General features: G+C 41.4%; 1 protein-coding gene across 7 annotated transcripts in view; it reads right to left on the reverse strand.

Annotated features, from left to right (window-relative positions):
- The window catches only part of GPM6B (glycoprotein M6B), a 160,204-nt gene extending 140,282 nt beyond the window's left edge, over window positions 1-19,922 (reverse strand). For 4 of the 7 annotated variants that reach the window (XM_008988967.5, XM_008988968.5, XM_035287871.3 and 1 more), the window contains exon 1: window positions 19,747-19,922. In XM_008988967.5, the coding sequence (XP_008987215.1) occupies window positions 19,747-19,750 (4 nt within the window). In that variant the 5' untranslated portion in view covers window positions 19,751-19,922. Of the gene's footprint in view, window positions 1-17,191; window positions 17,270-18,697; window positions 18,824-19,746 lie in introns of those variants that run through there. The other 3 variants (XM_078364267.1, XM_078364269.1, XM_078364268.1) reach the window with 2 other exon arrangements.
- Between the last annotated feature and the right edge of the window lie 1,778 nt (window positions 19,923-21,700).

Raw genomic sequence — 21,700 nt, forward strand, 5'->3', positions numbered from 1 at the left:
TGTAGATACTTTTAAATCAAGTAAGCACAGCCGGCCATTTTAAGTACAAAGTTACCATGGGAACAAAACATATACCTTATCTCCTTGACCCTAAAGATAATTTCTGTAGGTGATAAATTTACAGACATAATAAAACGAAGCATCATATATCTGAGACTAAAATACGTGAGACTAGAATATGTCAGCATTCAAACAAAGAACTCATTTTCAGGCTCCTGTGATGGTGTTATCAGGCTTCTGAAGAAGGACAGTGTCTCATTATGGCATTATAGTTACTGATATGATTTATGGTTTATTCTGTGACACAACTCATGGTTTTAATCAGTTTTATTGCCAACCACTTCCATTTTCCTAATTGCACGAAACTATCAATGGTAATTTGCTACATTCAGAAAATTCCCTTTCAAAAAGGCTATATTCTTCCTAACCGAATACATTTCATTAGGATGTTCACTTGCAAAAGTAGCATTTAGATATAACCAAAATCTGACATTTATTAATACAATCATTAAGATAGCCAGCTATTATGTAAAAGAAGAGAGAAATGCATATGTTACATATGTGGTAGAAATGTAGACCAGTATTAGGACTCTCCTATCACCAGAAGAAAATGCATTTTTGAACACAATAAAAATTGCTATTGTTTCGCTTATTACCCTTATAATTTCTCTCCCCATCAGACTGTGGGCTCTTCCTTAAGGCCAAAGACTGCCTTATTTGTCACTATGGCCCCTGCTCTTGCAATTGCATTTGACCAATGAACATGCACAATGAAAGCTGGGAAGCAGGCTAGGAAAGCAAGCTATGCCTCAAATCATGCCTTTGCTGGTATCAACATAAGCAGCAGCGTCACAGCAAGTAACTACCTTAGCCGTTCAGAGCTTGGGCTTCAGCTGTAGCAGTCTTCTTTTTTCCCCAAGGCATCACTACAGCTGACTATGACAATCACAAAAGAGTAATCTTTTCTGTAGAATTTATAGAGACATTTCTTCATGGGAATGAAAGCAGAAAAAACTGCCAATTACCTGGGAAAGATGATATATGGGTGTGCAAATTTTCCTTTCCTTCTCACTTACTGTATGAGCCCATTCTCACACTGCTGTAAAGGAAAACCTGAGATTGGGTAACTTATTAAAAAAAAAAGAAGACATACATGAGGACAACAAACATATGAAAAATGCTCATCATCAGTGGTCATCAGAGAAATGCAAATCAAACTACACTGAGATACCATCTCACGCCAGTTAGAATGGTGATCATTAAAAAATCTGGGGACAACGGATGCTGGAGAGGATGTGGAGAAATAGGAACACTTTTACACTGTTGGTGGGAGTGTAAATTAGTTCAATCATTGTGGAAGACAGTGTGGCGATTTCTCAAGGATCTAGAAATAGAAATTCCATTTGACCCAGCAATCCCATTACTGCGTATATATCCAAAGGATTATAAATCGTTCTACTATAAAGACACATGCACACGTATGTTCACTGCAGCACTGTTTACAATAGCAAAGACCTGGAACTGACCCAAATGTCCATCAATGATAGACTGGACAAGGAAAATGTGGCACATATACAGCATGGAATACTATGCAGCCATAAAAAGCAATGAGTTCATGTCCTTTGTAGGGACTTGGATGAATCTGGAAACCATCATTCTCAGCAAACTGACACAAGAACAGAAAGTCAAACACCACATGTTCTCACTCATAGGTGGGTGTTGAACGAGAACACGTGGACTCAGGGAGAGGAGTATCACAAACTGGGGGCAGTTGCGAGGGGGTAAGGGAGACAACGGGGGGTTGGGGAGGAGGGATAACATGGGGAGAAATGCTGGATACAGTATGCACCTAAAGTAAAATAAATAAATTTTTTAAAAAAAGGGCACCAGAATGTATGGTGAGACCAAATATCCTCTGTTGACATCTATTGAAACTGTCACACATAAGCAACAATTAAACCTCATATACTAATAAAAAAAAAAGAGGTTTAATTGGCTCATGGTTCTGCAGGCTGCGCAGGAAGCATGATGCTGGTATCTGCATGGCTTCTAGGGAGGCCTCGGGAAACTTACAATCATGGCAGAAGACAAAGGGGAAGCAGGTATGTCACATAGCCAAAGCAAGAGCAAGAGAGAGAGTGGGGAGGGACCACACAATTTTAAAAGATCAGAACTCACGAGAACTCACTATCAGGAGGACAGTCCCGAGGCCGATGTTGCTAAACCATTCAATGACAAATCTGCTCTCACAATCCTTCCACCAGGCAGCATCTCCAAAGCTGGGGATTACATTTCAATATGAGATTTGGGCAAGGATACACATCCAAACTGTATCACTTACCCTCTTACTTCATTTCCTTATTTGGAGAAATCACCTAACCACAATTCAACTTTAGGGAAGGGTCAACTGAGGCCAAAGTTTTCATCATCAGAGATTTCAAACACTGTTATACCAGTAAGACAGATATCACGAAGAGGGATTAGGCAAACGGTCTGGAGGTGGGGTGTGAGGTAGGAAGAAGAGAGTTTCCTGACTGGCCGATATGTAACTCTATGATTTTTGTTTCATAATAGTTTCAAGAACAAACATCTGCTTTCAAAATTTAAAAAAAACAACAACAAGCTGGGCATGGTGGCACACGCTTGTAATCCCAGCACTTTGGGAGGCCGAGGCAGGCAGATCATCAGGTCAAGAGATCGAGATCATCCTGGCCAACATGGTGAAACCCCATCTCTACTAAAACACACAAAAAAAATTAGTTGGGCGTGGTGGGGCATGCCTGTAGTCCCAGCTACTTGGGAGGCTGAGGCACAAGAATCACTTAAACCAGGAGGTAGAGGTTGCAGTTACCCAATATTGTGCTACTGTACAGAGTGAGACTCTGTCTCCAAAAACAAAAACAAAAAAAAAAAAAAAGAAAGAAAAAGGAAAAGAAAAAGGAAAAATAGGCAATTTACTTGTTCTACTTCAATATCAGGATGGAAATGGCCCTGGTTGGGATTGGGGGGTATATTTAGATCACTACCTTCTTCAGTTAGACAGAACCACGTGAAAACGCCTTATTTGCACACCACAAAGAGTCAAATGTTGTCTATTTTATACATTGCAACCTAACATCTTCACCAAGGATTGGGAAAGCCAGGTAAACACGATACGTAAAGCAGCCATTGTACTATTCATTAGCAGCTCTTAGAAGAAAATAAAAAGATTAAACCTATTGCTTGAAATTAATGGGTAAATGAAAAAATTGGTTCACTTCAATATTTTATGCTGTCTTCTTCTGTTACATGAATATTTGAGTTTGATAGAGCCTTAAATAAAAACTTTCAAATACAATTTTCCAAAGCTAATTATGATTCAGTTTTATATCATATATGCTATCATCATTTATGTTTCATTATTATCATAAAGAATGCCTTGTAAGAGTTTAATAAACATCAACTGACCTACACAAGTAGGCCTATGTCAGCACCAGCAGTGAATGAAAACCAGGACTAGGTTTGTCTGCATCAGGGAAAGATTTGTACTGAAAGATGCCCTTCAGAAAGTACCTCCTGAACTGGGCAACTCCTATCTATACCGGGGTCTCTTTATTTGCTGTCTAGAATCTTTTGCTCTATTCCAGCCCAAATCCCAAACCTTCCTATGGGCTATATGTTTTAAAGGTTTGCAATGATAGTCTTACACTACTTAGGAGTGTAAGAGTGGGGCTTAGCTCACAGGGGTTCTTGGCTTTGCCCAGGGAAGAATTCAAGGGCAAGCCAGAGGTAGACGAAAACAGCTTTATTGAAGAGGAGAATTACAGCTCTGTGACTGCTCCTGTAGATCAAGGCTACTCCATAGCCAAAGAGTAGCAGCTCAGAGCAGTTTTGCAATCACATTTATACCCACTTTTAATAATATGGAGGTTAAGGTGCATTTTATGCAGAAATTTCTAGGAAAGGGGTAGTACCTTTTAGGTCATCAGGTCATTGCCATGGAAAGGGGTTGTAACTCCCAGCTATTGCCATGGCCATGGTAAGCTGACATGGCAACACTGGTAGGCATGTCTTACAGAAAGCTGCTGCCCTGTTTTACCTCGTTCTCAATTTGATCTAGTGTCTAAGCCTATCTCTGGAGTCGAGTCCCACTTCCTACCTCACTTCAAAGGCTCAGTCTGCCTTAGTGTTTCTCAACCTCAGCACTCTTGACATTGGGGGCCTGGTAACTGTTGAGGAGAGGCTGTCCTGTGCATTATAGGATGTTTAGCAGCAACCGTGGCCTCCACCCACTAGATGCCAGGAGCACCTCCCCACCCCCAATCTGTAACAACCAACAAGGTCTCCAGACATTGCCAACTGAGGAGGGCAGAATCTACCCTAGTCGAGAACCATCAGTCTAACTGACAAACCCTTCTTGAGGCAAAAAGAACCTCACTATTGCTTCTTAAGGAATTTGAAGTCTCAATTTCTCCCCAGTCCCTGGCTTTCCAAACATTGCCTGTAGGCACATGAGGGAGAGACTGCCAGGCAGAAAGTCCAACGTCTTCAAGCCTCCAACCAGGTCAACCTTTCGAACCAACAGCCCACTTTTTGTCACAGCTACTTCACGCATGAGTTTTTTTCTTTTTAATGATATGTCACTTGTCATGTAGGGCTGAGGAAACTGCAATTCAAGCACAGAGTAGAAATACCACCACTTTTACTCAAATCCCTAAATGCTAAAAATAAGATAAAAAATAAAAAGAAACTTCACTTTCACATCCAAATTTAGAGTTTCTACATTGAGAGACCACCCCAAGAGAGAAACATTTGACCAAAGAAGTTAATTTTAAAAAGGGATTTTTATGCCTGAGGCCTTTCAGGATTACTCAAACCTAAGTGTACCTGGCCAGGAGTGGTGGCTCACACCAGTAATCCCAGCACTATAGGAGGCCGAGGTGGGCAGATCACCTGAGGTCAGGAATTCGAAACCTGCCTAGCTAACATGGTGAAACCCCATTTCTACTAAAAATACAGAAAATTAGCTGGGTGTGGTGGCACACACCTGTAATCCCAGCTATTCAGGAGGCTGAGGCAGGAGAATTCGCTTAAACCCAGGAGGCAGAGGTTGTAGTGAGCTGAGATCGTGCCATTGCACTCCAGCTTGCCCAGGGACAGCAGGTGACATGTGGAAAATGTCCGGGAGTCCAGTTTGCTTGTAGCCATCAGCAGCAGCCAGGGAGTAACAGCACCCTGTGAAAAACTGCATTTCCAAAGAGATGTTTTAGGAGAATCTACATTTGTGATTTTTGTTGCCCTTAAATAAATAAAAGTTTGAGGACTTGTTGAGGAATAAGAATATTTCTGTGAAGTGATGGCTAACAGCCACACACATAATCTCATTTGACGGCTGAATAAACGGCTTTCCGGAATAAATCAAGCTCTTGCTACAGCCCAAGTGCCGGCCTCCTCTTCACAGCGTTAGGAGCTATGTAAAATATGCCAAGAGACGTTTTCCATTAAATGTTTCAGGGATACTAAGTAATCTTGAATCGACTAAGAAGATTTCATTATCATGAATAACATCTCCAAACATGGAAGTAACACTTGAACAGAAGAGCTCCGATTAAATGTTTCTTGGGTTACTTCAGCTGCATCGCTCTATGATATTAACAAAAACTAGCCTTTTTTCTCTTTCAACCAAGAATCTGCATCTTGAATGTAAATTGGTCTCTGTAATGGTGCATGTCGGGTCATATTTTTCTCGTAGAAGAAATCTGCATTTAACATATTGAGGATTTTTATTTTTTTATGTTATGATATGGTAAAGGTTGGTTTAAGTAAAAATATCTCATGTCGTTTTAGTTCACCCTCCAAGGCTCCTCCCAGGCATTACCTCCACTGAATGGCATTGTGGGTCCTCCACCTATGTTTTATCCATAACATTTTCCACAAAGGATCATGACAGGTGTTACCTTGTTAACTATCCTCACCAAAGACAGAGTGTCTTGAGGGCAGAAACTGCTATGTATCATCACTAGCCAAAGCTGGGTACAATTGCTATGCAGCAGGCTCATCTGCATGTAGCCTCAATTCACCTGCATGGGACCAAATCACTCACTAGTTGTGAAAATCATGTCTTCATTATCATTCTATCACAAATTTAGCACTCAGTCTAATAAGTATTTGGTGAATGGATAAAATCAATCTTTTTTTTTTTTAGACAAGGTCTCACTCTGTCGCCCAGGCTGGAGCACAGTGGTGCAATCATAGCCACTGCAGCCTTGATCTACTAGGCTCAAGCAAATCCTCTCACATCTGCCTCCTGAGTAACTGTGACTACAGGTGTGTACCAGCAGCAAGGTTATTTTTTTAAAATTTAGTTTAATAGAGATGGGGTCTCATCATGTTTCCTAGGCTGGTCTCAAACTGCTAGGGTCAAGTGACCCTCCCACCTAAGCCTCTCAAAGTTCTGGGATTAGGAGTGAGTCACCATGCCCAGCCACAACCACCTTCAATGGAAGGATATTCTGCATATCTAACTCAAACTCTATTTCCTCTTTTCTTATATTCTGCATAAATATCTAAACAACAGGATCCCATCTCCAGGACTCCTATGGACTTTGATGAGGTCACTTCTTCACTAAATGATGAACTCTATCATGGTTTGGAAGTTTTAACATTCAACATGTGGCTTCCAGGACTCACAGGCTCCTTGCTCTTGGAGAAAATATAAGACGAGCAAAATTAATTTTGGTATGTTACCCACTAGCTTTGTCTTTCATTGGCAAACAGATTTTCTTCTTGGAATAATAGAAGAACTGATTTGACTTCTCATTCTGCATCAATATGACAATGAAATCAATATATTTCATGAAAATATGACTAGTTGGAAAATATAGCACAAGTAAGCAGCTAAAATTCAGCTTAGAAACCGAGTTTTCCCTCAGTGATGGTGGATTGTGTTCTCTTCCAGGAAGAGAAGAAATTCTACTCAAAGGATGTATAAGCTCATGATGCATCTTATACGTTTGCTACTCAGCAGATTCTGGGACAGTCATGAAGCTACTACATACAGCTCGTATGACCAGGCTGGTACGTGATAACTCAGAATCAGCTTCCCTTCAGTTTCTATGCTTGACAAATCTGAACAAGTTTGTCCATCCAGCTGGACTTTTAAAAGTCACAGGTCTATGGAAGGGAACCATGGCATTGTATGGAATTAGATTTAAACCTAATTGCTTTACTTGTTTTAATTATTATTATTATTTTGAGACGGAGTTTCACTCGTTAGCCAGGCTGGAGTGCAATGGCGCGATCTCGGCTCACCGCAACCTCCACCTCCTAGGTTCAGGCAATTCTCCTGCCTCAGCCTCCCCAGTAGCTGGGACTACAGGCACGGGCCACCATGCCCAGCTAATTTTTTGTATTTTTAGTAGAGACGGGGTTTCACCATGTTGACCAGGATGGTCTCGATCTCTTGACCTCGTGATCCACCCACCTCGGCCTCCCAAAGTGCTGGGATTACAGGCGTGAGCCACCGCGCCTGGCACTTGCTTTTATTTTTTAGAAACAGGGTATCATTCTGTTACCCAGGCTGTAGTGCAGTGCCATGTTCATAGTTCACTGTAACTTCAGAGTCCTCAGCTCAAGCAATCCTCCCACCTCTGCTTCCCAAGTAGCTGGAACTACAGGTGAGCACCATCATGTCTGGCTTTTTTTTTTTTTTGTAGAGATGGGGTCTTGCTATATTGCTCAAACTCCTGGCCCCAAGTGATCCTCCTGCCTTGGCCTCCCAAAGCACTGGGATTACCTTACATTTTACCTCTAAAAATAGCCACAAAAACTATGAGGGACCTTGAAATAAAATTTTTGAAGGTGTTCAAAAACATTATCTTGGGGTACAAAAGAAAATCTAAATGTATGAAGAGATATACCATATACACAAATGAAAGGTTTAATATAGTAAACACATTGACTGTCGTGAAATTATTCTACAGATTCACTGCAACCCCACTCAAAATCCTGACAGAGATGTTTGTGGAACATGAAAATCTGATTCCAGAAGTAAAGGATCAAGAAGAGGTCACACATTTAAAAAAGAGCAAAAGGAGAAAATTTCTCCTAAGAGATCGCGAGGATTATTCTAAATCTACAGTAATTAAGACAGTCTAATAATAGCACAGAGTCGGCAAAACAGACCAAGGAACAGAATGAAATCCATAGATGTACTGGAACCTATAGTAGGGAAGTACAGATATAGACATTATGGTGGGGAAAGAGTGAGCTATTTATTAAGTGCATGTTATTTCTATCTAAAACTATACCAAAAAATAGAATCCCAATGGAATAAAAACAGAAAAGTGAAAAGTGTGATTTTAGAAAAACTTTCTTGTAGTAAATACTGAGGATTAGAAGAACATTTTCATGACTTCAGGGATAGAAACAATTTTAAAACAAGGCAAAGATGAAAAGCACAGGTTATAAACATTAAAGGAAAAGATTGATAATTAGGACTTTATTATAATAAAAAAGATACAGTACAATGAAAGATGTGTTCAACCAAGTTGAAAGATAAGCCATAGAGAGGAAGATGACACTGAAAACACATTTTAACTAAGGATTAGTATACAGAAGGCATAAATAACTACCACAAATCAAGACAAATACAAATGAGGACGTAAATGGAAGAGAAAATCCAAATGGCCAATAACCTACACAAAACTTTCAACCTCTCTAGAGAAATTCAACGTAAAAAAACAATGAAATACCACTTCATACCTATCAGATATTTGAAAAATTAAAGAATGTGACAGTATTAAATGCTGGTAAAGATACAGAGAAGTCAGAATGCACATTCATTCCTGGTGGGAGTATAAATTGATACCACCACTTAAGAAGTAGTGGTAACACCATATGATTCAAAGCCAGCTTGGTGTAGTGACAAAACGTTCAATTTTGCTGACCGCATCATTTACGCTGGCTAACAGGATGACAAAGTTCCTCACTGAAGGAGTGTAGGGAAAGTGTTACTGTCTAAGTCCAAACAAACAGGAAAAAAAGTGAACTGGCAAACACAATTTCCTATGTAGTTCCATTTTCAGGATGAAAACCAGAAATCGTCCCAGGCCTTTGAGCCTTTGTCCACATCTCTACTCCATCTGGAATATCCACTAGCCAAAGATTCACTTCCTGTTAATTCAAACAATTCCCAAAATTTAACCTTCTACAGGAAACTAATTGGGAGGAGGTAGGCCTCAACATCTATTACGTCCTTATGTCCTGAAGCTAGCAAGCATTCACACTGATCAAATCCTGAATAGATATGCAACACCTATAACTTTGTCTTCATTCACAACTCCTCAAAATGTACTTTCCATTTCTGAGGGGTTAATGGGGACACTTGATTTTTGTAATCTTTCCAGCTATGTACATTTTTTTCATGTATCTATCTCCTCTGTCATCAAGGATTTTCAAAGTCCTTCTCACAGCTGCTGTGTCAATTCTTTCCACTTAAAATAGAGGGTAGGAACCAGTGATTTGTATACTTTCTCATATGGTTCTACACGCGAAGCCATTTAATAAATGCTTTTAACCATAATGATTTAGAAGCCGATCTCTTTTCCAGACAGAAAACATCCTCCTGCTTCAAAATAATGTTATCAAATGTTGAACAAGACATGCCAGACACATGAGTTCATACTGTATTATTCCATTTATACAAAGTGCAAAGCTCTGCTGACAGAAATTAGGGGTGATTAGCCTTGATCGGGTATATCTGTAAGGCAGCTTGAGGAGGCTTCTAAGGGGCTGGTAACATTCTGCTTATTAATCTAACTGCTGGTTAAATTTATAAAAACTTATCAAGCTGTACCCGTATGATTTGGCCACTTTCATGTATATATATACTTCAACAACAATTTTTAATGATTTTATAATATTTGTGCTTCTTACAAAACATCTAAAAATATTTGTGACTTTATATAATAGAGCTCAAAATAGGTTTTGGGAAACCAGTACAGTGGCCTTGCAAAATGGTAATCATTCATGGGATGGAAATTCATCCCCTTAATGTCCCAAATTCTTTTTTACTTACCATGGAAACTGTCAGAATATGCCAAATGACAGAAAAAAAAGGAAAATATAAAGTGCTGCATCAAATCAAGTTATCTTAAGAGTTTGACTTACATTGCTAATTACATCTCCATTCTTTGCCTGTTGTGTGAAGGAACAGATGACTGAATTTAAGCGCCCATCTTATAATCCACCATTTAAACGTTCTTTTCAGGAAGAAACTGTGAAACATTTCCAAATCTAAAACAGTGACCCAATGCACATACAATATAGCAGGTTTTCTAGGCTCCTTCTGCCCCTCGCTTCCAATGGTCTTGCTCTTTTTGCACTAGAACTATTTTGCAAGTTTGGTCAGATGTCTCAGAAAACACTGACTTATGGTCTCCATTTGCAGGGAGGAGTCTAGGTTGTTGGGGCAGGGATACAGGAATGGCAGAGAGATCAATGGCTATAGGAAATGGATCTCTAAACAAGGGGGAAATCAGTCCTTTCTCTTACAACTCCTGTACCTCTCAAACACCTGAACAAACACAATGAAGTCATGGACTAAGGACGGAACATGCAGGAAGGTCGCCTTAAGGGCTTAATCTGGGTAGATTTGATGACGGCTAAGAAGATGAATTCTAAATTTGGAAAGGCCATCAAGGTAACTAAGGATGTGACTAGATCCTTCATGTCTTCCCACTTAATGAGGAGAACAAAATATGATGAACACTATTTTAGCAAGCAAAAGGATCTTCATAGATTCAGTCCTTTCAGAGACAAAGTACACTAACCATTAGAACAAGTTACCAACCAAAGCCAGGCACTCTATTTCCCCAGAAGGTTGGTCTCATTATCAAGATGGTTTAGACACCATTTTACCCCAAAGAATAATGACTTAGGTAGTCTGCAAGGCTCCCCACTATATCTCCAGATTCTCTGATGATGTAAGAAAAAGACTGAAAAAATAAAAATAAAACTTCCTTCAGCTGGAAAAATCAAGCATTCCTTTTGGAAGGAAAACTCTTTTAAACCAGAAATCCTATTCTGCAGATGTGCTCAACCAAGTTCTCACTGATGTTACTCCTCAGATTTTATGATACTGTGAAACACAAAAGGTTTTCAATCCCTCTTACTCTTTAAGCAGTGGTTCCCAATATAGTGCTCCCCTCCCCCCTCCCTGGGTTATATGGCAATGTGTGAAGACATTTTTGGTTGTTACAACTAGGGGACTGTTACAACATGTAGTATGTAGAGAGCACAGATGCTGCAAAACACTCTACAATGCATAGGATAGCTCTCATGCTCCCCAAGTAAAGAATCATCCAGCCCAAAATAGTGGTGAGGTTGAGAAACTCTGCTCTAAAGGAATACTTAAAAGAAAAGAAAAAAGGACTTCTTTTTTCTTAGTATCTAATTCCAGTTGGTCCAAAGAAAAAAACAGAATTTAACAATCCTATAAAAACTAAACAAATAAATACCCAAGCAAATACTAAGCTCAACTCAAGATCTACTCTAACCCAAGACTGTTTATAATAGATCTTGTCACATCAAGTTCAAATATATTGAATTATATATAGCCATTAAGAATAAAATTCCAAAGATCATGTTTAAATAATTTTTCTTTTGGTAGATTTTTCTTTTTCTAACCAAGTAAGCAATTCTTACTTTTAGATATTTAAATTTTATTTTTCATTACTAGGAAATGTTCGCCTTTTTCATTAAGTGGTAAACTTATCTATCAGATATAATTATTACACCTAAGTATCAAGCTATTAAAATAAATTTTAGAAAGATGGAGAAAAATAATGAAAACACCTATTACCTACATCACTAGTAATGAACAAGGGAACATCACTACAGATCCTATAGATAACAGGATTAAACAGATAATACAAAATATTATGAGCTTTATGCCAACAAATAACTCAGATAAAATGGACAAAGCCCTTGAAAATCACAATTTACCAAAATTGAAACAAAGAGAAAGTCTGAATATTCACCTGCTAAAGAAACTCTCATAACTTAAGCATTTCTACAAAGAAAACTCCAGACCCAACTGGCTTTGCTTAAATATTCTTGCAAATATTTAAGAAAAAAATGGCCAGGCTTATACCTATTACCCCAGCACTTTGGGAGGCTGAGGTGAGCAGATCACCTGACATCCGGAGCTTGAGACCAGCCTGGCCCACATGGTAAAATCCCATCTCTATTAAAAATATAAAAAATTAGCCAGGCATGGTGGTGTGCACCTGTAAACCTAGTTATTCAGGACACTGAGACAGGAGAATTGCTTCAATTCAGGAGGCTGAGGTTGCAGTGAGTTGAGATTGCACCATTGTACTTCAGCCTGGGTGACAGAACGAGACTCTGTCTCAAAAAAAAAGAAAAACAAAAAAAAAAAATTAAAATAATAATGCCACTTTTAAAATTAATAATCGAGTAAACAGACATGAAACTTGGTTTTATTCCAATCCTCAACCCCTCTGGAGTCACACCAAAGATCACCCCAGTATCTTTCCATCCCAGAAAGCTCATACTTCCCTTTCTTCTCTCTTTCAAGACGAATGAGACAATGAACAAGATTTAAAAGATTTTTACAAGATTCATGTATATGTGTTCATTTGTAATCAACTAAAATTCATTACTCCCATCTGACTTTCAGTCTCCTAGTCGAATTGTATTTCCTACTCTCTCCCATATCTACTCTATGCTATGGCCAAGCCAGTTTCTTCAGAATTCCTCCAATAAATCTCGCCCACGCCTACCCTGTCTTTCATGGGTTATCCCAATCCCTTCCACCCTTTTCAACACTCCGCAAATCTAAGTCTCCACTGGAAACTTCATATAAGCCACAAGGTTTCATCTTTCTCAGAACTCCTTCTAAACTTTCATCTGGAATTTTACAGTTAGACACAAAAGATTTTCTCAGTGGGTTTCTTTTATCCCCTTGGGGAGACTGTCATTTCCCTCCAGCTGCCATATGCCTGCTTAAAATCATTCCTGATTCTCTGTGACCAACAAGGTAATGACCAAGTTATTTCCTGGTACTTTACAATCTGGCCTGGCCTCAGCTCTCCCCACTTCCCCACATTGAGGCCATTCCCAACTCAACATGCCCACACAGCAGCCTCTGCCATGGCTCCTGCTTTTACACACTTGTATCCAGGGCCTGGAACATCCTCTCCTAGACACCTGGACACCCTGACCCCCACCATCGTGCTCATAGTTCATGACTCTCAGATCAAAAGTGACTGCCTCTTTAGGGAATCCCTCTCTGAAATACCACCAGACAGATATTCTTTTTACTACAGGATCTTGTACTTTTCTTATAGCTGTGTATCTGCCTTTCAGAAATAACGGTGGTTATCTGAGAACAGAGTCTCGCTGATTTTTTGCTTCAAGACTTAGCACAGTACTTGGCTCATCTGAACAGGACTCTGTGAATGCTTGCTGAGTGAGCAGCTGTCCAATATTCCCCTGAGAGCCCCATGGTGATGAGCATGTGACAGGAATTCAAAGGCTTAGAGACTGGCACATGCTAGTTGTATGACATTGTGGTAGGTACTCGGTTAACCCTAATACACACGGTGAGGATGGAGATCCAAAGCTGCCATTACCTTTTAATCCTCAGGGCAATAATGAGTTTCAGTGAAACAAAGCCTTCCACCCCAATCTTTCCAGAACTTCAAAAACCTGACCAGAAGTACTTTCACCAGAGAAAGAAAAGTATTTTATAGCATGAGAAGAAAAAAAGCTTGAGGCAAAAAAAAGTAATGAAAGAACATCCAAAGTGCTCTTTCAATTGTTTTTGTGTCTGTGTATGCCTGGCAGCAACTGAATTACTTCTAAATCAACTTCAAGCTCTGAAATTGTTATTCTGTGATAAAAGTATTAACATTATTAAAGAACAATAATTTATGTCATTTACCCGATTTAATTTAGCATAGTTTGCCAGAGTTTACGTTATTTTAAATACCTTGAAATCTATCATTTTAATGTTGATAGACCTTAATAAAATGCTTATGATAGAATCCTCATTTTTTTAAACAAATATTTGTGGAATACCTACAATATGTGAATCATTCCAATGAACACCGGTATATAACAATTTATAAAACCATCTCTGCTCTTGACAAATTTGGTATTTGAACAGAAAGGGACATATTAAAAACACTAATAAGTCAGCCATCATGTTAAAATTATTAAATGGAGGGCCAGGCGCGGTGGCTCACGCCTGTAATCCCAGCACTTTGGGACGCTGAGGCGGGTGGATCACGAGGTCAAGAGATCGAGACCACCCTGGTCAACATGGTGAAACCCCGTCTCTACTAAAAATACAGGAAAAATTAGCTGGGCACTGTGGTGCATGCCTGTAATCCCAGCTACTCAGGAGGCTGAGGCGGGGGAATCGCCTGAACCCAGGAGGCGGAGGTTGCGGTGAGCCGAGATTTCGCCATTGCACTCCAGCCTGGGTAACAAGAGCGAAACTCCGTCTCAAAAAAAAAAAAAAATTATTAAATGGATAATGATGGCTCAAAAAGATACCAGATGTTCTCTTACCAATGTTTACTTAAGGGATCCCGCCCATTTACCCCATATCCTCCATTCTTTTTCTAAACCATACTGATTACTGTCCAGAACTTGGGTTCTAGGCTCTTTTCCAATATATCTATGTACTGCTCCCACCGGTAGTGTACTTAAGAGTCAGTGGTGTTTGTTTTCAAATCTGTTTATGCCAGTTGTACTTGTTACCAGAATTATGAAACTTAATTCAATATTACATAAACTAATTAAGTATGAGTGCCAAAAGAGAGTTTTTCCTTTCTTTGAAAACCAGGTTGATTATTTTGGAGAGTCTTAACAAAAATGAGTCACTTGAGAAAATAATTGCAAAAATAAATATGGGCAAATTTAAAGGTTTAAGGGGAGTGGGGTAGGTGATATAAAAGGATTCTGCCCACAGATTGGTTGCCAATGCCTTTAAGTTTTCATTCTACTTTAATGTAAGAATCTGAAACTGAAAAACAGACGCCAACGAATTTTGGCTGTGATCCATGTAAGAAAGATTTCAAGGAACTCCAAACAGGTCTTTGCATTCAAAGCAAAGGCCTTGACTCTGCAAGAAAATATCAGCAAATGGATGTTTAAAGTTAAACAAAATGTTTAGGATACATATGTGGCACTTTTAATGATTCACCCCTTTGGCATTTTCAATAAATCATCCTGGATGTAGCAGGTAAGGATTTTCTCTAAAGAGTTCTTGGAGAAGTGAAGTGGTTCAGTCAACAGTTTTTGGTAGAGCAAAAATATAATGAAGGATTAAAGACTTCTTGTTTGTCACAAACACTACTCCCTGGCATTGGACTATGAGGTCTGCTCGAAATGTCAGTCTGTGTCCCGATGTTGAAAGTGAGTTCTCTCCAAGATCCAAGGGTGGGCTCCTTACTAGATCTTTAGACTCAGAGGGAGGGAAGCTAGCATATTCTGGGATCACTTCCTGCCCAGTTATTCATTAGGATACGATTTTTTTGTATCTCCCACTACATCTGAATTCCTGAGCAAGCTTCCAGAATGAAGCACTCTATGTATAGGTCTTTAGCGTGCTTCTTTCTGAGTGCAGCCTCTGAGAGTGGCTCTGTCAGGGAAGAAAGGGATTTAAGGAGAAGAGGTCAGGAGAAGCCAAGGCTGGAAGTGTTAAAGAGGGAGAACATTATCGTTTCCCCCACCAGTTCCCTTGGAGAAGAGCCAATCATGCTGGAAGCATGCATAGCGAAGATGTCAGCATTTAACCCAACTACAGGTGACACCGCTGATGCTGGCTTCATGTAATCAAGTAGTCTTTAGACAATCAGGGAGCTATTTTTCTCATGTTTTTCAAGCATAACATTACTCTCTCATTTCTTTTCTTTTCTTTTCTTTTTTTTTTTACATACTGGTTGACCTGCAAAGACCAAAGAAATAATTTCATCAAGTTCTTTTATAGTAAACTAAAATTAAGGAGAGAAAACTATTTACCCAAGGTCACACAGCAAGCTAGTGGGCAAGCTGGGATACACACCAACCTGGGCCTCTCTGGCTTGCCAGCCTTCTTTGCTTCCTGGCTCCGGGAACCAGGAGCATGAGCACTCCCTGGGAGCTTGTCAGAAATGCAGAAACTCAGGCACCACCCAGGTCCACTGAATCCAACACTGCTTTTTTTTTTTAACAAGATCACCAGATGATCTGTATACACATTAAATAGAACTGCTCAATTTTAACTCGAAATTTTTTAAATGCTACTAAAATTGACATTTAAATACACAACCCTTATAAAAACTTCCTTACCACACAAAAGCTTCCTTACCACGAAATGGGTCAGAATAATTATTTCAATATTTTGTTTTATCTAATCATTTTGTATACAGTTTCCATTTAAAATTATAGGCAACTGGCCACTCACAGTGGCTCATGCCCATAATCCCAGCACTTTGGGAAGCAGAGGAGGGAGGATCACTTGGGGCCAGGAGTTTGAGATGAGCTTGCGCACCATAGCAAGACCCCATTTCTAGAAAAAAAAAAATTTTTTTTTTAAGCTTAGTCAGGCATGGTGACACACGCCTATAGTACCAGCTACTTGGGAGGCTGAGGTGAAACGATCGCTTGAGCCCAGGAGTTCCAGTCTACAGTGAGTTATTATATCAGGCCAGTGCAGTACAGCATGGACCGAGTGAGACCCTGTCTCCAAAAGATAAATAAATAAAAATAAATAAATTATAGGCAAAGAATTAAACGAAATCAGTATTTCTCTCTGGATGCATAAGCCATATTAAAGCAGAATGATATTTCACAAATGCCTCATAAGAGGTTATTACATGGAATTCACTTAGTTGCTATGTCTTCAGGACTATGAACAAGGTAACAGAATCAAAATTCCGTTGGGCAATGCAAGTTTCTATCAGATAAAACCGGAGTTAACACTGAAGGGTGTATTGTGTGTGTGTGCATGCTCACTCACCTTCACAATATGTGCAGCCAAACATGGAACCCTTCAGCCAGAGAAATGTTTAGCTTCAACACACTCATTTAGGTAGCGTAGTGGATACAAACAATACAGCAACATCTCATTGTGCAAAACAACCAAAGTTACTAGAGTCAAACACACTTCAAACATCAGTTGGGTCATTTTATTTACCTGAACCCTCCAGAAGAGGCAAATCCATAGAGACAGAAAGTAGGTTAGTGGTTGCCAGGGCTGAGGGGAGAAGAGAATGAGGAGTGACTGCTAAATGGGTATAAGATTTCTTTTTGGGGTTGATGACAGTGTTCTAACATTAGATATAAGTAGTGATGGCTGCACGACTGAATATACTAGAAACCACTGATTTGTATACTTACATGTGTGAATCATATGATATGTGAATTAAATCTTAAGGCTATAAAAAACTGGCTTAACAATTAAAAACCCATGTTTTCTTTCCAGATGTAATGAAAAGTAAAATTATACACCACTACTCATTATTTTAGTTTTTAGCTTAAAGATTGTAAATACCTCAAAATTTGAGTCCGAAGGGACTTTTAGTTCTCCAAACCTCATTTCTTTTACTAGTAAATTAACTGATCCCAGGTTAAGGAACTAATCGTATTGAGAACCAAAGTCCCGACTTAATGGGCCAATGATCAGAATTTTCCCAACATTAAATCATTTCAATTAAAACATTCATAAGGGTATGTACGGAAATTAAATATATCTGGAAAAATCAAACCAGTTCGTGGCCCTGTGGTGTATTTATTAAGAATCTACCAAAGGAAATCAGTATGTTTCCCTTTTTACCTGAAGGGAACTTTCTTTTTAATGTAAAAACTAAAACCAAAACCAAGGATACTGCCAGAACCAGTGAAGTATGCACAAATTTACATAAATTGGCAGTTGAAGTGTGAAGCCAACAATTGTCCAAAACACAAAGTACTTCCTTAAGAACAGGTCTGTGGCTCGGACCTTTGCTTCATGAGAACTGCACCTAACCTTCACACCTATTTAAAAGTGAAGCCCACCCCTACCCCTAAATCGGTCCAAAGTACTGTGAAAGCTATTCTGAAGAAGGTCCCATGTGATAATTCCACACTCAAATTTCACGTACAAATCCAAACACCTAGTGTTAAATAAACAGTGATTGCAAAAAGAGTGGCTGATGCTTTCCTCAATACCACACTTGATCATAACTGCAACATCTTTGGTGGCAATTATCGCCAAAGTGATCTCAGGGCTGAGTAGCAGTATCCTCTGATGTTTGTGCATGACCCTCATTTAAAAGGGAGGTTGAATGGTGTGACTGCTCACAGCGGGGGCGTTAAGTAGGAACCGGAGGAGTTACAGGCCACTCAATTCCGCCCTTTCTAGAAGGATCTTACGCTAGTTCTCGCCTAACTTTTTAGTGAGAAATTTTCCTGTTGGCTTTCATATTTTGATCAACTAGTAAATTTTTTAAACATGTAAACTCGAAAATTTTTTGAGCTTACTTTGAAATGCAAATAAGTGCCCTCTTTACTCCTTACTCCTCACCAAAATTTTAATCAGTACAAAATTATTGCTCCCCACCCACCGCCCCCCAACACAATTTATAGCAGAGATAATGTGAAAAGAGGGGGATAAATGATTAGGGGGAGGGTAGGAGTGGGCAAGAAATTCCCAAGCCCTCACCATTAACCCACAATGGTGAAACCCACTGACGTCCTCATTAGGAATGCTCTTCGTAGTCTGTGGCTTGTGGCGCTTGTGGCTGGAGTCTGTCACTAGAGAAGGATAACGGAGCAGGGAGAGAAACACCCTTTCCCAAGCACAGCTGTCATACGTTTCCAGGAGTGCTGCGGAATGAGGTTGATTTCCACAGCACTCTTGACGAGTTTTCCTCCCAATAGAGTCCCCATTTAACGACATATTGCTGACAACAGCATTTCAGGGTGTTAAGAAGCGAAAAAAGAATCCTATAGCCGCCTAACACCAGCTCCGGGCCAGGTTGGATATTTCAGATTTCCACCCTCCGGAGCCGAGGCTTTTGCCGTTGCTCGTCCTTCCCCCGTTGCATTGGAAGCCGCTCAGCACACCGTCTCCACCTGCGCCCGGGCCGCATTTTGATAGTTGGAATAAGGGACAAAGAAGACTCAGCCCCCATCCCAACCTGTCCGTGTCTCCTGCCACTTTCCTGGTTTCAAGGGCCATGGTTTCAAAATGAGCTAACGGAAGACCCCAGGCTTGGGGAACCGGGTGTTTGTTTCGCGCGGGCTAAAGGAAAACGGAACCACAGCGGGGCGGGGCAGGACTGGACTCAAGCTCGGGCGACAGGGAGAGGGTCCCGGGAAACAGGCAAGAAGCTACTCTCTACCGGCCCCTTAAAAATAAAGCACGAGCCTGGGACGCGCCGTCTGTTCTCTCTCCAACTCCTCCGGGGGACCCAGTTCTTAGGCTTCGGCGAGCCGCACGTGCGGGGGTGCAGCCTGGGAGCAGCCCGAGCGGGGACGCCCCTGAACACGGCAGGGAGGCACACCTGGGCGTTCCGGGCACCTGCGCCGCGCCTCTCCCACCTCCAGTCTCCGCTTCCCCACCCACTTCCCGCGTCCCGGCTTCGTTGCGGAGGTGGCCGAGGAGGCGCCACCTGAGCGGGGTTGGGGCGGGACCCTCGGCGGGGCGCGCCCTCCCGGGGCGGGGGCGCGAGGCTGCGGTCGTGGCGAGGTGCCAGCGCGCTCGCTTACCCATGGCTGGAGACGGGCGGGAGGGGTGCGGGCTGCGGGCGTTCGGGCTCCCCGGGGACGGGCAGAGCCGGTGGCACAAGTTTGCAGGTCTGGCGGGCACGTGCGCGGGCCAGGCTCCTGCGGGCTGCGCTGCACTGCGCGGGGCTGGCCGCTGGCTCCTAGCTCCCGGCCGGGGTGGGAGCGCGACGCGGCTCCGCCTGCACTGGGGGCCGGCCGCGCGGAGAGGGGCCCTGACGTCAGCGCCGGGGGCTTTGTGCGCCCGGAGCGAGGGCCCGATTGGGGGCAGCGGGCCGGAGGAGGCTGCAGGCAAAGCTCGCGGCTTCCTCTGGGACCCCCGGGAGAGCGCCGAGGGGCGCGGAAACCGGAAAAGCCGGCGAGGGGGGTGGGGAGAGAGGGGAGTGGGCTTCTGGGATCACGGAGGCATCCCAAATGAAAACTATTATGGCCGGGGGAGGTTGGGGGTGGGGAGGCTTTGATATCTTAGCCACACCCATTGTATAGATAAAGAAACTGAGGGCCGGGACACTGGCCCAAGGACACTTAGTACTTAGCGGCGTTGCCTCAATCCACAGTCTCGGTTCCTTTTGTTCAGATACGGGTCGTTACTTAATTCAGTGGGTCTCAACCTTGCCTGGCTGCAGAGGTGAAATTCAGTTGGGGATCTTCTGGAAATCGGATTTCATCATGGCCTGTGCGGGTGGTACACAGCCATCCGTGCTTTAAAAGCTCCCCAAGTGATTCCAGTGTGCATCCAAGGTTGCAAAACACTGACATAAGTAACTCGTCGGTGACGAATGACTTAGACACAGGTAGCACCCTCCAATCTAAAATATCGGATTGGTGGTGCCCGAAATCAACCCTCTTGATCCCTGGAAGCCCACCCCTGGAAGGCTTTTGGAGACTGCAGACTCCCTCCCGTCAACCATTTCTCCCGCTGCTCAGGCCTCGCACTTGAGCCTTTAAGTGAATTAAATGGTTTAACAGTGTCCAGGGCTTAAATTCCTTCTGTCTCCTTAGAGAAGAGTTTTCCTGTCTCCAACGGTATTAGAAGAGTCATGAGACCCTTGCAATTTTTGTAGGACTAACGCTTTCTGTGACATTTCTGAGCCTCATATTCCCTCCTGATATTTTTTTGTTGTGTTCTTTTATTGTTCTGAAAATACATCATGTTACTTGAACAGAGGGTTACATAAACAGTGACAATAGATAGTACACTTAAGGGACGTTTAAGCCAAAAGAGAGGCCTTAGGACTGAGAAAGGGTGGAGGAGCAAACATTTCATCTGTTGAAATTTATTGGATTAGGAAAGATTTTATCAAGGCAGAGCTCTAGAAAGCCTAATAATATTTTACATGAAAGGACAGAGATTTGTGCTAGGCGGATCAGTGGCTCATTTTCACAATCCCACGGGAATAGTCATTCCTAACCAATCTTCATGCACTAATAAAACAGCAGGGAGCTCATAGGTTTAACTTGTTGTCCTCCTGTTAAGAGAAAGTAATCCATTTGCGCCATTCCTGAGGGCAAGTGTATGTAGGAATCCAACAGCAACTGAGGCTGCCTGTAGGGGACAGAAAGACAAAGGTGGACTGGGTGGGGGCAATGAGGAATTCATGCTAAGTCCTAGTTGAGGGAAGGATGAGTTTGGTCAGTTCCTACATCTTGAGGGGTTCCTAGGAGACCGTGAAAACAACAGAAGAAAACTCGGGCATGACCATCTGAAATAGTATTTTGGCAAGACATGACCTTAATGAGCCTCTCTGGAACCAAGAACTCTAAGGTTTTGTGTACTGAGATGAAAGTAAACTCTTTCGTCTACTTTCTGTCATTCCCTAGAAGTCTTAGTTTAGTTTGGTTTTGTTTTGTTTTTAAACCAAAGAAAAGAAAGAACAGCTGTCCAAATATTGGAGCTAGTCACAATGGATGCTGTGATAAAACTGAGTTCTAACAATTG

The sequence above is a fragment of the Callithrix jacchus genome, chromosome X (assembly GCF_049354715.1).
Source record: "Callithrix jacchus isolate 240 chromosome X, calJac240_pri, whole genome shotgun sequence".
NCBI lineage: Eukaryota > Metazoa > Chordata > Mammalia > Primates > Cebidae > Callithrix > Callithrix jacchus.